General features: G+C 34.7%; 1 protein-coding gene across 3 annotated transcripts in view; it reads right to left on the bottom strand.

Moving 5' to 3' along the window:
• RAB28 (RAB28, member RAS oncogene family) overlaps positions 1-15,540 on the bottom strand; it is a 94,486-nt gene extending 78,946 nt beyond the window's left edge. For all 3 annotated transcript variants that reach the window (XM_007446042.1, XM_007446041.1, XM_007446040.1), the window contains exons 1-3: positions 15,245-15,540; positions 10,320-10,416; positions 4,808-4,896 (exon numbers count right to left, since the gene is read on the bottom strand). In XM_007446042.1, coding sequence (XP_007446104.1) covers positions 4,808-4,896; positions 10,320-10,416; positions 15,245-15,319 — 261 coding nt within the window. In that variant the 5' untranslated portion in view covers positions 15,320-15,540. The remainder of the gene's footprint in view (positions 1-4,807; positions 4,897-10,319; positions 10,417-15,244) is intronic.
• Positions 15,541-15,991: the final 451 nt, after the last annotated feature.

Genomic DNA, 15,991 nt, shown 5'->3' with positions numbered 1-15,991 from the left:
CTGAAGAAGAAGAGCAATTTAAACTTACTGCAAGCAGAAAAAATAGTAATAATAAAAATTAGAGCAGAGATCAATGAAACTGGAAAGAGGAAAACAACAGAGAAAATTAATAAAAACCAAAAGTTGGTAACCTCTAGCCAGATTAGCCAAAAAGAGAGACAGAGACAGAGTCAGAGAGACAGAAAGATAAAGAAAGAGAAGGCACAAATTAATGAGGGGTCATGACTACTGATTCCCACAGACATTAAAAAAATAATGAAGGAATAATATGAACAACTCCATAGCCCAAAATTTGAAAACAAAGATGAAATGAACCACTTCTTTGAAACACACAAACTACCAAAACTCATACAAGCTGCCATGGACTCCCAGGGACTCTACCCACCAGCTTCAGCACACCAAAGCCAGCCCTCTAAGTACTCATCTCTTTGGGAGCCTATAATGTAAGTACCCTCAAACCTCTGAGCCTCTCACCCCATCAATCAATCCAGTTCTCTTCTGATTCCTTTCAAAAAACTATCAGAAAGTACAACTCCCTCGGAAATGCAACACCATCTTGGCAACAACTCAAGTCTAAGAAGAATCTATGGGGAACTGCTGGAAATAACTGTTTCTTGGCAATCTTGTGGCCATCTAAACCCACCACCATATTTCATGTCCCTGATACCCTCTTTTATCACATATCCACCACTTATCCTTCTGCTGTGTCTTCATCCCCATACTGTCCTGTGCTTCCTCTTCCTAATTTACCCTCCACCTGCTCCTCTTTCTAAACCTTTCTGCCATGACTTTTGGAAATGAGACTTCAAGTTTAATAAATCCTTCTACATCTTCGAATTCTTCACAAAAATTTCCTCCATCTTCTATGCCTTAACTTTGCTTTCCCCACCTCCCCCCCACAACTGCCAAAAGATATTACCACTCCTTCTCTTTATAAACCTTAAGACTTTTAGTAAATATTACATAATATTATATAGTAGCTTGTTTTCATGTATTTCACTTATCACCATATCTAGTAAGCATGATGAGTCAGTAAACCAAATGGATACCATTTTCAAAGGAATAACTGACAGCAGTCTTGAAGGAACAAACACTGTGGCAACACTTAACAGTATTATAAGGTATTTCAAAATTTAGTTCTAAAATTTAACAGATACAGTACATAAAATTTAGTGAAAGTTACCCATTTCCAAAATACAGGTATTTTTTTCTCCCTGATTTGTAAAACAAATAATCTACTTTAGTTTTTAATTATATATAGAAATGAATTAAATCATATAGATTATACAATAGTCATAACAACATATACTGTACTTTGCTGTGTAAGTACAACCTGTAAGAAGGAGCACTAATGCAAGAGAGGTCTGTAAATATAATAAGTTATAAGTTGACAAATATCCAATGAAAAAAATTCATGGTAAAAGACAGCAGAGAGTCCAAGAGTCCAGACAGTCAGGGAGTCCAACTTTGAGATATGCTCTCTCCCCAGTTGTCATACTGGCACCACATGCTTTTGTTGGTGGTTAACAGGGTGGCTCATCTGTGTGGGGCACTGGTACACAATAGTAGTTATGTTCTACCTCACAAATGAGTACACTTCATTGAGTTTATACTCAGTAGGGCAGTGCTTGCAAACCACTTAGATTCCAGGACTGAAAGAGCTACAAAAATGAAACATCCAGTACTTCTCTGAGGCTTGTTATTAGCCTCTGTTAGCCACAGGTTACAGGGCACTAAACACTATGTACTGTGTGTTTGCTTGTAACCACTATGAAAAATAGCCTATAACATCTTTCTGAAGACTCCTAGAAAATTTTAAGTTAATTTAAACTCTGGGAATTTAACTGGGACATACTTCAATTCTTAGAACTAGTTTCTGACAAAATACCTCACTAATTCTTTCTTCGGTGTCTATTCAATATTGTTTCAACCAACACTATTCAATACACTATCACTAAAATTTAATGCAACTGGTGGGGAAAAAGTGAAGAGGGTAAATTAATCAGCTTTATTTGAAGCTAAGTTAATTCCAGCCTACAAATAAGCTTTTTCCTGGATAAGAAATGCTTTAGAAAAATGAATTCACATAGCTTAATAGCCCAGATATGTGTAAGATAATTCTTTCCATACACATTACATAAGTTAGAGAACCTAAAACAAAATCCTAAATCAGACATTATACTGATGTCCTCAAAACAGCTTGTCATACATTTCTCAAAGATTTCTATCATGTAGCATGTGCACAAAAATCCAAAGTATTCATGAGATGGGCAATGTACAGCATCTACAACAACTCTAGAAACAGTGTAGATCTACTTTGAAGAATAGTTATGTAATTACATAAAATTATTAAAAGCTATTAAAATGTTTATGAAAGCACTGTTTTTTTTTAAAGTAACGTTTCTCCCAATTTATGGTAGTGAACTGTAGTCTGAGCTTCTCTGGCCTGGGTAAAAAATTTACATGTATTTTAACAAAAGAAACTAGTGGCAAATGTACTTAACTGTATTTTACATAGCATTTAATTTAGAATCTCTGGAAAGCAGAGAAAATTTATGACAACTCATTTTATCATCTCAAAATTCCTACTTTCCTGGGACGATTTCATGAAAATGTTCATGAAATTCCTAGAAATACTTTATTACATTGTTTTTTAATAAAACAGGGTATATGATTTACAGAGATTGTGAAGTATAAACAATGTAAGACACTGTCAAAAGAGAAAAAAATCAACATGTACCTTCGAAATAGAAATCTCATGTGACATTCTCTTTCTCCCAAGATGTGAAGTACATTAGAAAAGAACAGAGACATTTCACTAAACTCAAGTATCCTCAAAAATGATGGAAATTTTTTAAATTTCTACAAATTTGCCCATTAATGTCTGCTGACTTTAAGCAGCTATGTGATAGCATAATACATACACGTTAAAGAAATGATTCGAGGGGATGGTCACACAACATTGTGAATGTACTATATACCACTGGTTATATACTTTAAAAATTGTTAATTTTATATTATGTGAATGTCATATCAACATTAATTTTTATATAATAATTTTATAATATTAATAAATTTAAATTTTCTATAAATCAAACAATAAAATTTTTTAATGATTTGAAGTAAGGTAAAATTAAGAGTCTAACCTATAAACATTACATTCCCCTAATTTTTAAGTGAAAAAAATGTATTAATTGAATGTTTTATTATTATTTACTCTGAAATGCATAAAAACTTCCCATTCTCCACTAATTTTAGATATATCTATAAACCATAAAAAGCTAATCTATTTGACATTCAGAGTCAAATATCATTAGAAGCTTGACTAATCTAGTTTTCATTTTTTTAAAATCCAATATGTGTCCATGAAGATAGATTTTAATGGAGCAAAGAGGAAAGAGATTGTTATTTTCAAATCCCATTGTACCAACTAGGTGAATGAAACAAGGACTGTGGCTTCCCACAAATCTCTGTCCAGCAATTTTTCTTTAGCTTAACATCTACTTTAAACATAATCAGTTTAAAACAGAAAAAACAACAATGAAAAAGCCAGACACAAAAATCTGAGACATATTTTTTAAGAGAAAAATGAACAGTCATAAAATATTAAGTCATATGGTCACAAGTGAAAATGTTAAGTGAGCAGAAATATTTTCCAGGAGACAAAGAACAACGTAGAAGAAGAGGCAAAGAAGGTTCTCAGAGCCAAATCTATATATCAAAACGCAAAAAGCAAAACCCTAGGGCCTTTATACATGATTAAGAACCATATGAGCCTCATCCTTCTCTGAATATTTTATAATTCAGAATCTATTTTCCATCCAAAATTAAGGCAATGGTATTTGTTAAGTATCTAACTTCATACAGCAGAGTGCTCAATATTCTGTCTTCATCTTCTAGATTCATTTCTTATGAGCAACCCAGCTCCACATAACCAAGTTATGATTCTCAACTTAAAATATCAAACTCCAATAAAAAACTAAGTGAGGATTATGAATATTATCCCCCCAATACCTCATGATCATAAGAAAGATACACACTAACTCAAAGTAGAAGAAAAAGCAAAAATAAACAGCATGTCAATAATTAATTTGTTAAGTATATTACTACTATGTATATTTTCTATTTGTATAATTTAATTTTAAAACTTATAAATTATGTCTATATAAGCTAATGTACCAAAGAATTTTTGTTATATAATCATTCAAGTGGTTTTCTTACTCTATATAGATTTTCTTCTGAAAAGACACCACACATGACTATCATGTTAAAATGCTGTATGTGCTTCATATATATAATTAGTCATATTTAGTTTTCTGATACAATATATTGATATATCTGTTAAATCTGAAGAACTATAAATATTTAATACACTAATTCACGGCACAAAAATATATAGGCATATATGTATGCTTTTTGTCCTTACAACTTAAAATGAAATTAAATTTTTCTCTCTAATATTTATCATTCAATTTATGTATTCTGTAAGTAGTCCATAGAACCAAATCAGTTACTAAATATCAAAATATCATTTATCACTGCATGTATTCAACTGCTGACAATAATATTAGTAATATAAGTAGCATATGAAAGCTATTAGAGTCATCCAGTTCCCTGACCCAAATCATTCCAAGCATGATTTTGGGGGAGGATGAAATCAAAGGAGTAGCACAAATGTAAAATCAGTCTCCTTACATATCAGATAAAAATCAAGGTAGAAAGAGCATGTATGTGTGTGTGTACCTGCTTGTGTGTTTGTAAGGAGAGTATCTTCAGTACTGGAATAATCATACAATTTGTTTCATACCTGTGCTCCATAGATATATTTATCCAACATCTTGCCTCCTATTGTCTGCCCTCCTATGTCCCAAACTTGAAGAGTAACATTCAAGTTTCCTAGAGTATAAAAAAATGAATATAAAACTAAGAATACAAAAAAAGTTAAGGAACAATATAACAATTGAATACAGTTTCACAGAACATTAAGTCACAGTGATAAACTCTGAACCTAATTTGTCTTTTATTCTGCATGTTCACATGCTCACATATTTGGAATTGTGAAATAATGTTGTCAAAAGAGATAACAGTGGGAAATTTGGATTTACACTTTACCCCATTTCCATGAAACCACATTTATAATCACCTTCAAAACAAAAGAAAATAAAAAAAGCTTTAATTCACAAACTTCTTAAACCTTAAAGAATTTCTTTTCTTAAACAGAGCATAAAATAAAGCACTTATATGTGGAATAAGATATATAGTTTAAAAATTAAAAGTGGGCTTCCCTGGTGGCGCAGTGGTTGAGAGTCTGCCTGCCGATGCAGGGGACACGGGTTCGTGCCCCGGTCCGGGAGGATACCACGTGCCGCGGAGCGGCTGGGCCCGTGAGCCATGGCCGCCGGGCCTGCGTGTCCGGAGTCTGTGCTCCGCAGTGGGAGGGGCCGCAGCAGTGAGAGGCCCGCATACCGCAAAAAAAAAAAAAAAATTAAAAGTGAACTTTATATACTAATGTACCTTATTGCACATAATGAATTTTCCTGTAAGTTCTAAACGCCATAGGTTCTAAAACTCACAGATTACTAATAGACTACAAAAATGGTCCCACAGTTTCAACTTCAATGAATTTTTAAATTTGAATGTCAGCTACTATATACAATAGTGAACATAATTTTAAAATTATATGTTTTGAAATTTAACCTATAAAATATGAACATTTTGACAGCCCTCTTCAGAACTGATGTAGGTTACATACCCAGTATATCACTAAATATTATGATGCATTTATACCTGTTCAAAGCATTCCACTGAAACAAATTATAATATGTGCTTCAAAGCCCTCATAAAATAGTCTAACAAATCTCTTCCTCATACAAACATATAAAAGCATTCTAAAATACTAAAGGGCAATCTTTAAAATTCTTTTGTCCATTTTGCAAAATATTTACTTGTTAAAAAAATTATGCTATTCTCTATTATCAATGCAATTACACAATTTAAAGATCAAGTTCGATACGCTTTACAGTTTAACATTTCAAACTATTTCTCCTAATAAAATTATGCAGCTTTCTCTAAAGGCAGACAAAATCTCAACTAGTATCTTCAAAATGAGCTCCCACACCAAAAATGTATCTTTCTGAATGATTTGCAAATCAGGAAAACTCAAAAACTTAGACACTAAGAAACTAGTCTCACTTCAAATACAAACCAGAAAAGGATTATATAGATATGCATTTTTATGCCAATGCAAAACACTAAAACTGGAGAATGTTAGTCACACCATTCAACGTTGCAACTGAAAAGAAAGTACGACACTGGATTAACCAGCCAAGTTTTACCCTTAACTCTAAGTCTTGTTGGGTCTGTATTACAATCTTTCCGTTATTTGGATGTAGGTCTGTTTCATCTGCCAACCTGCAGAGGATTTACATGAGCAACTTCCATTAGCATTAATGAGAGCTACTAAAGTTCATTACCCATCATCATTCCCAAATATACACACTTTCAACGCTCACAGAGTAATGACCGAATGTTCTTAAAGGTCTATGAATAAAAAAACCAAAATGTCACAGACTAAGACTTACCCAACAACTTGTGTAAACCCAGTATCTTAAAAATCTAAATTTTTCGATACTCAAAATTCATTCTCCTACAACGCTGTCTCAAATTAAGCAGGTGAGAAGGGGCTAGTCAACACTATAAGTATATCAAATAGTTTCAGAAGCCCCTAGATAAACAGGCAGTACTCTGTTCATTTTACTCTCAAAATTCTTGTTATTTGTTTACTTAAAAAAACAGTATTCAACAATATTTACTTCTTTAAGTAAGATTTTAGGCAACACTTAATAAAGGGCATTTAATCCCATTTTCTTCAAGGTCAATAAATCCTATCACTTAACTTCATATCAAGAAATATGAAGCTTTTTTCCTTTAAGTTCTGATATTTAGTTATGATATTTAGATCCTATCCTATCTGTAACTTTAGAAACATGATCTTCATTACATGTTTTCAAATTCTGACTACATCATTTCAAGACTGACTCTAAATCGTTTATAACTATCTCCCACCTGAGAGGTTTATATTTGTGTGTTGAGGATATTTTTTAAATCCATACTTTTCCAAATAAACACTGTTTGTTGTTCTTGGCTTGTTTTTCTTTAATACACATACTCTAGTGCCTCAGATAAAAATAGCTATGCAATACTAATAACCCACTAATACACAATGCTAGCCAAAAAATAAACTTTTGCTATCGTTATAGCTTCAACAAATGATATTAACTTCATAGTTATTTCATGTATCTAGAAAAGTATTTTTAACTTCCACATGTGAATTTTAGGCTTATTAACACATAAAAATAAAAATAAATGGGAGTTCCCTATTTGGGAAACAAAATAATATAGAATTCAAATTAATATTCCTTTTGGTTTTTTTTTTAACATCTTTATTGGGGTATAATTGCTTTACAATGGTGTGTTAGTTTCTGCTTTATAACAAAGTGAATCAGTTATACATATACATATGTTCCCATACCTTTTAGTTTTTGCAAGCAAAAACATATGAAGGCTTCCAGTATATTTTCAAAATAACATGCCTATAAAGCTATATAAGAATTTTCAAATAATCAACATTGAAAAATTTTTAAAAACCAAGAATCCATCTAATATAAATTTGTAACTAATAAAGAATGTTGAGGAAACTGTCAGCAATCTAATCCCAAATGCAAAATACTAGAAAATTCCTGCTCTTCTGTAAGCAATGACATTTAACTAGGGAAAAAAAAAAATAAATGAGGTGACAAAATACAGGTAAGTTGCTTTTGGTATGAATCAAAGCCACCAAGAGGATTCAACAGTGACCTTGTAAAAGTACACTTGGTGCCTTGGTTAACCTTACTTAAAGTGCTGCATAGTCAAGATGGAACTAAAAACACAAGTCTGCCCACTTCTTGTACTAAAGACTTAGAAATCCTTTTCACAGTAGAACACTGTTTACTGACTGTACCCACAAGCTTCCTGAAAGTATTTTGACTAAGGCTCTTAAGAAGCTCTATCAGCAGAATCTCTGACTAACAGATACACTATTTTAAGCAGTAAAATCTGCACAGTGGTTGCATCCAGACTATACAGCATACCAGATCATGAAATATACTAACATGTATGAGTATTTGCAGAGTAATGACCTTGAAAACTTGCATGAAGAGAATGTCAATAGATGAACAGGAGGCATTACACCTCTAACAATCTGAATGGACAGAAGACTTACTAGAATACTAACAAATATTTGCCTCCTATGCTGCTGTACCATAAATTCAATTAATGCTGCCTGTAATGTTTTAGAAAATGATACAAATATTAATCCTTGGACACAATGAATTAAAGTTAAAGTATATAAAGGGTATACTATAAACCTTTTAATTTATTAACCTTATTTCTTAATGTACCTATTAATATAAAATCAAGGTACATTAAAACAATTTTTTCTTACTGAAATTTCTACCACAATTTTGAGTCAATTAAATAGAATAAAACCAACTGCCGTTTTATAAAAAAAGATATTTTTCTGGAACTCTGCCCATCAAAATAAAACCTTAATCAGGAAAATTAAAATATATATTCATTAAGAGTATATATTTCCTAATGTTACTTTTAACCTAAGTACTTTCTAACTCCAAAATATATTATAAATTTGGATTTCAAAAATACCAAATATTTTTTACAAAGTCATCAAAATTTAAAAATCGATAGTATTGTGCAAAAAATCAGAAATTATCATATATATTACATGTATAAAATGTCCAAAACCAGTCTTAAAATGTTTCTAATGTTTGAGTAGATGCTTGCTCCTTTATTTAAGTCTTTGAACTGAAAAATCAGAAAAATTAAACAATATTAATAATATAGAAAGTTAGTGCTTTTGCTAATTAGCATCAAAAACAAAACAGTCAGTAATTAAATACACTTTGAGGCTCTCTGTGTACAACTGGCATCTCTGAAAAAACTTGCAAAATAAGTTTTCAGTATGTATATTATGTGATTTGTACATGTATTCTACTAGTGACTGTTGTAAATATTCTGAAAGCAGTATTAACCTATCCATAAGAGTGAGAATAATAAAAATGAGATTTTCAGTTTTGAATACATCAAAAGAAAATACAAATGAAACAAAATACACGTTTCTCATTAAACCTCTTTATGAATAACTTAGTAATGGCAAACTGGAATTCTTTTCTCAAGCTATATCTTCTAATTTATTTTTCATTGGTAGCCAAATACCAACCATCACAAAATATAAGAGAGTATATTACTAGTGAGATATGCAGAATACCTTCAATTACCAAGAGTTTTCATTAGCTGTTCTAAAACATTCATAGAGTTGCCTGATAGATGGAGTATTTGAGAGGTTAACATATTTCAAAAATATTATAATTTATTAAACTGCTTCCCACTATATCACTCACGTTCCAGTATATGAATCTGACACTACACTTGCAACTGTTTTTATTCAAATGTGTTTCCTCAGAGAGGAGAAAGATAGACTCGTTTACGAAGTCAATCAAGATAAACTGCTTTTAATAAAATACTTTAAACACATAATTTAAGCACAAGTGAATAGACAGAGCATTTTAAAGCCCCAATTGTTCAGAAACTAACTTAAAACAGAAACCACTCTTTTTTTGTTATTATTTCCCTGTATTTCCCACAAAATGTGCTGCAACTGGCATCTAAATAGTTTCTTTGCATGGTGAACTGAAACATCTTGAATGCTCAAACTGTATTTTTATGAGTGCCTAGGGACCCTAAATTTTAGTGGTCTATTAAATGCCAGCAATTTCATGCTGCCTTGCATAAAACAGCATTCACATATTAGAGCACAGAAGTTCCATAGCTACATTATACTTCTGTTCCAACTTTCTCTCAAACAAAAAAGTAAAGCAGAGGTTAATCAAAATAATATTTAAAAAAATAATCCTTTCCAGTCTTCTCACATTTAGTTCATACAATACCTGTTGATAATTACATGGCATTTGATTTTGTTTTTAACTTTAGAATTTTATAAGCAACTATTGTTTATCCTCAAAAAATATGCAGTGGTCAGAAACAGTAGGAGAGTGGGGAGGATATAAACTTTTTCCTTACACACATGGACAGTATGTCTTCATGGTAGATGCTGATGAAAGTTAACCTCCCTAAGATAGATTTACTGATTATATATATTTTCACATACAAACAGCCCCAAAATTTATTTTACACATTTCTGCTTATGTCTCTTATTGTCAGATATGGACAATTTTCTATGTTAAGACATTTTAGTCTCTTACCTGGCAACGTTATTCTTCTCAAAAAGAAATCCAGTCCTATAGTTTGTTTGTACTGTTTCCCAAAAGTTTCTTGAGCAAAACATGTAGCTAAGGAGGTCTAAAAAAATTGATGCACAGAATATAAAAATTAATGTCTTTGTTTTAGAAATGTAAACATAAAATCACTACTAAATCTTATTAAGTAATCTTAATATTTATACTCCCATTAATCCATCAAGCAACTTTAAGCAGTTCTAATCAGTTACAAGGGGAAGAGGGACTTAACATTCCACCAGGGAAATTTCACTTGCCAACCAGCTATCAGTGGCAACAACAGACTAATCAGCTAAATCTCTTTAAATCCCCTGATTGTCAAGCTCCCTACACCTTGCTGGAAATTTGAATTTGAGAATTATCAACAGAGAAAACTAAACCAACATGATTAAAGATCTGAATCTTATATGTCCCTATATATCAGTTCAATACAACTTTCAGAGATGTTTCATTTCTGAGGTTAAACATCTGAGTCGTTTGTGCCCTCAGCCAATAAGAAGTAGAACTAATTAAGGAGAGGAAAACCTGTTTATAGAATTTCCTTTCTTTTTTCCCCCCCAAGAAACATGTCTAATTTTTCTCTATATTAAAAATGTTGTACTTCCCTGGTGGCGCAGTGGTTGGGAATCCGCCTGCCAGTGCAGGGCACACGGGTTCGAGCCCTGGTCCAGGAAGATCCCACATGCCATGGAGCAACTAAGCCCGTGCACCACAACTACTGAGCCTGCTCTCTAGAGCCCGCGTGCCACAACTACTGAGCCCACGCACCTAAAGTCCGTGCTCTGCAACAAGAGAAGCCACCGCACCACAACAAAGACCCAACACAGCCAAAAATAAAATATAAATAAATTTATTTTTAAAATTTGTTAAATGAAAATGATTCTATAGAATGACTGATAATATTTATCTTTTAAATTAAGAAGTTGATATTTTTAATGTTAATATTAAGCAGACAAAAATAAATATATCCCATCCAAGAACCATAAAGCTTAAAAGTCACAAGAATATTATAACCAGAACAAATATATATCTACATTTTTTAAATAACAACTCTAAGTTACATTCAAAACTCTAGAGTTTCTTTAGGGTACCATTTCTCACCAAAGCAAAAGAATAATCGAGTAACAACTGAAATAACTCAATAACTCAAAAGCTTCTTAAACATTTTAAATGTATTATTTATTTATTTGTAGACTTCCCCAAAAAGAAGAGAAAGGGAGTTTCACGAAGCTTTTATGCTCTTCAAGACAGATTCCTAAAGTTAAGGAAAAATAGCTCTTCCTTATTTCAGAAGTTAAAACTAGATGCCAATTCCTAAATAATGAAAACTAAGATAAAATTTCCAAGATAGCTTACTATAATTAATTACAACATAAGTACAGTAGTGCAAAAGAAAACTTGGCCAAACTTCAATTCCTTTAAACAAAAAGACCTAAAATTCTTTTGACGTAAGAACCATATTTTTCATATAAATGGAAATCTGCACACACTAACTCCAATTCTTTTAATATTTAAATACTCAGCATTTGTAAGAAATCACTAAAATATTTGGTCAAATATTTATTGAGTACCATAAGAAAGATGTTCTGCTAGACTCTGAGAAATAAACTCACTACACCAAAATGAAAATTCATTTGGCTTCCTTGATAATATAAAAACTAAGAGATTAGGGGAAAAAAAAGTAAGCATTCTTTTTTAAATCCTTTTTTCATTTAGCCTTGTTTATGCCATTGAGCTCATTTAACTTAGAGCACAAAATCATCTGTGAAGAGGCTCAGAGTTCTAGAGAAAAATAATTAACACTACTTATACTATTACAGATATTTCAAAATGTTTAATATATGGATGGCTGAAACACTCATAAATCTAAGAGAAGCTCAAGGCACATGTAACTTCAGCTTAGTGTTTCTTTTCCTAAAAATCGGACTTCTAGATTTTGAAAGTCTCACACTTTTGAGGCAAACATAAAGCTAGAATTTTCAATTGGAATAGAGTACAATCTGTCAAAAGTATAGGTCATTGCAAACAAAGAATATTAAAATGGGTTCTTATGTCATCTCCAGACATCTCACTATAAAAATTAATCAGAGAATCAACTGAATCAGTGGGAAGGAGGCACATCCTCTTCAATTATCTAGATATTACGCTATCTTTCTCATTCAATAATTTCTCAGAAGTCATTGTATAAATATCCTTTTTAAACAATTATGAAGAGAACAACCATCTTTCATATCTGTAACTCTTTTTTTTCTGATTCTTTATAGTTTTTTTGTTTGGTGAACTTTTGCTAACAATTTTTAACCATACTACATTTACTAATACTGAAAAGACACCATAAAAGAATATTTTGCCTCAAAAAAAAAATCTTAAGAAGTATATAATAAAATCCAAAGTATGACTCAAAACAGGAAAGAAATAGAAACACATGTTAATAGCAGGAGGAGCTAAATTTCTCTTGAATAAACTGTTAGTGGTCATCTCAATATTCTATTGCTTTTGTAAGGGTGTATAAAAATGCCCTGAGTTAGAACTAGCAAGAAAAACTGATACTAGAAAAAATGGCCTGGAGTTAAATCAGGATACAAGTAAGAATGAAAGAGAGGCTGAATTCTTAATAGAAAAGGACAGTATAGAATGGGAATGTTGGTAGCTGCCAATAATACGGCAATAATCTGAAAACTGAATAGGGTATGGAAAAAAACAAAAGCTGATATATGAATAATGAAAAAAGGTTAGATTTCTGATGCTGGTATCCAGATATTTCTGGCAGAAAACAATCTTTACAATTTTAAAATAGATTAGTCAAGATGACAAAGACTAAATCAGAATGCCATAAACAGTATCACTGTTATCCTTTGAAGCAGAATGATAATCCTAATTCAATAATATAGAAGGAAAAAAGTACGCTTTGTTGTACACTAGATAAAATTTTTGAGAGATGAAAAATCATAATTATTCACACTAAATTAGTAACAAGAGGAAAATGTATAACAAGCTAGATGAAAAACCTAGATAGAAATTATGAACAAATTTCAGCAGAGAAATACATGTATGATAATGGATGAATACTGGGGAAAAAATTAACAAAAATTTAAAGAATTATGACAGAATGTAAGATAATGGAAAATTTTTGTGTCTTTTTATACGTGTATTAGTGTTATAGACAGTCATTATAGTTTTAAACAGGAAATAAATTCAGTTATGAGTTGACCATAAAAAGATTTAGGAAATGAAAAATTAGAAGACATTCAAAAGAAAATACGAATGATGAGAAAACTATAAAAATAGAACTTAAAAATTTTACTGAATAAGGGTGTTAGAAACAATGCTGATTCATTTAAAACAACTCATCCATTCAAAAAGTTGTTACAAGTGTACAAAAAGTCATATAATTAATACTTTATAAAGAAAAGTGATCCCAAGTTCTTTTCTTCCTCAAAATGTTTAAAAGTAATCAGAGCACATTAAGTTGTTTTTCCTCAATAATAAAAATCAATAGCAAAATATCAGGGATGGCAAGAAAGAAATTAACAAGAATCCTCCAAATCCTGCATATGAATGACACCTTACCCCAGGACCCTAGGAACTCAAATCTCAGAACGAAAGACAGGAGCAGCTGTGCAGTGCCAACTGCCAGGGAAGATGTATCGAGCAGTCGTCACCATAGGAACCAGGGTCCAAACTACACCAGGAACATGAAAACGTGAAGCCAAAGACGGGAAACTGGTAACAATAATAACCAGCGTTTCTGAAGCCTCTAGTTGGGAAAGCGGATGGAAGAAGAATGGAGACAAACTCTAACAATATTCCCAGAAACAGTGTTGGCACCATTGATAAGAGCGACAGGTGTGAAGGTTGGCCGGGCAGAAGCTCTTCACCTTATTTGGGGCGTGGATCAAGAACCCTTTAAGATCTTATGGACCATCTCCAAAGAGCAAGCACCAGGCAATGTTTATTCCATCTCAGGAGCTCCACAACCCTGGGTTAAAGACCTGTGCCTACGAGGTAAGGGGACTGGCTGCCAGATATTCTCACGCACTCACTCTCACTCATTCAACCAACTATCACTGAAAGACAGACTTTAAGGCAATGATCCCCTCTGTCATGTTAGCAGCTCTGCCGTCAGCATCCAACCCAGAATAGGAGTTCAATAGATACTTGTTGAATGAATGTTTGTGTTGACAGGTGCTGTGCTGGGAACAGAGATGAACAGGTATGATGCTCTAAAACTGCAACTAACATTTACTGAGTGCACACCATGTTATGAAAGCTTTATGTAGATTTTCATATTTAATGTGGATTTGCACACTTCACCCTTCGAGGAGACCCCTATCAATATACCCATCTTACAGATGAAGTACAAACAGGATAGCAATTTGCCCTCCAATGATCCGACGAGTAAGTGATGGAGCCCCAATTCTCTCACCCAGGGAATCTGATTCCAGCGTCAAGTTCTTGCGAGCTCCCAGTACAGTGGAGCCATCAGAAACGGTAAACGGGGGGAAAGGAGCAAAGTGTGACCTGGACTAAAGTAAAAAGAGGTAAGATGCCTTGGCAGATCCTTGCCAGTCCTCAGAGGCGAGAAGCTGCAAAGCTTCCCAGGGAGGCGATACTGGCTCGTGTCTTAAAGAAGTAGGAGTTCGAGATCCAGGCAGGGGTTAGGCAATGACTTTTTTTTTTTTAATTTAAGAGGAGCTGGACAGCTCTCGACGGACTTCACCAAGCGCCTATTAGTGTCGAACCCCAGGCCACGACCTCGCGGGCCCAAGCCCAGACGTCCCGGGGCTCGGGGACATAAGGCGACGCCGGGGGGGCGGGGAGGAGGCTGGGGGGCGCCAGGGCCGGCCGGGGTTCCTGCAGGCCTGGCACGGCGGGCCCGCTCGAGGACTGACCTTCCCGGAGGTGCCGTCCCCCAGCACGACGATTTTCAGTTGCCGGTCCTGGCTCTCCTCCTCTGAGTCCGACATGGTGTCCCAGGAACCAGGCCCACCTCCCCTCCCTCCCCACCGAGGTAGGAGGCAGGGAAGGAGGGGGTCTCTGGGGGCGGGGGAGAGGAAGAAGGGCAGCAGTGGGGGCAGCACCCCCCGTCCCGGTGTCTCAGCGGTCGCCGGAGGTATCCCGGCAGAATCACTCGCCAGGAGCCATCTTGCCCACCTCCCCGCCCCGCTGAGCGTTGGCCCCGCCCCCTGAGCGCGACGTCGGGCGCGCTCCCCTGCATCTGTGCCAACCCGCGCAGACCGCTAGCCTTCCTGGCGGGCCGACCCATCCGCAGGCCTGGGAAAAGAAGGCGTTCGAACCGAGCAGGTGAGACACGGCGCCACACTCGCAGGGACATTTGGCAAGAGAAAAAAAGATGTGTATAACTTAAGGTAGGTAGAAAAACGGGGTCAGAGTAGCGCGCAGACGTTCTATTAAATTCCCTTATTTCCATCTCCCCCTGTGAAGGTTCCTGAAGCGAATGGTTTAGCCCGACGAGGAGGGAGGGTGGGGTGACGCCATGGCCGCGCGCCGCGGTTGCCATGGAAGCCAGGACACAGAGGAGAGGCGGCCGGGCAGGGCCTGCCTCAGGGCGCCGGGGACGCAGGTTGCCAGGCGGAGCGAGCTGGGGAGGGGCCTCTGGAGCAGCGTGGGCACCAGGG

Source organism: Lipotes vexillifer, unplaced genomic scaffold (assembly GCF_000442215.2).
Source record: "Lipotes vexillifer unplaced genomic scaffold, Lipotes_vexillifer_v1.1 scaffold1469, whole genome shotgun sequence".
NCBI classification, from domain to species: domain Eukaryota; kingdom Metazoa; phylum Chordata; class Mammalia; order Artiodactyla; family Lipotidae; genus Lipotes; species Lipotes vexillifer.
Note: the sequence above shows the minus strand (reverse complement) of the source record. Positions and strands in the feature narration are given on the sequence as shown.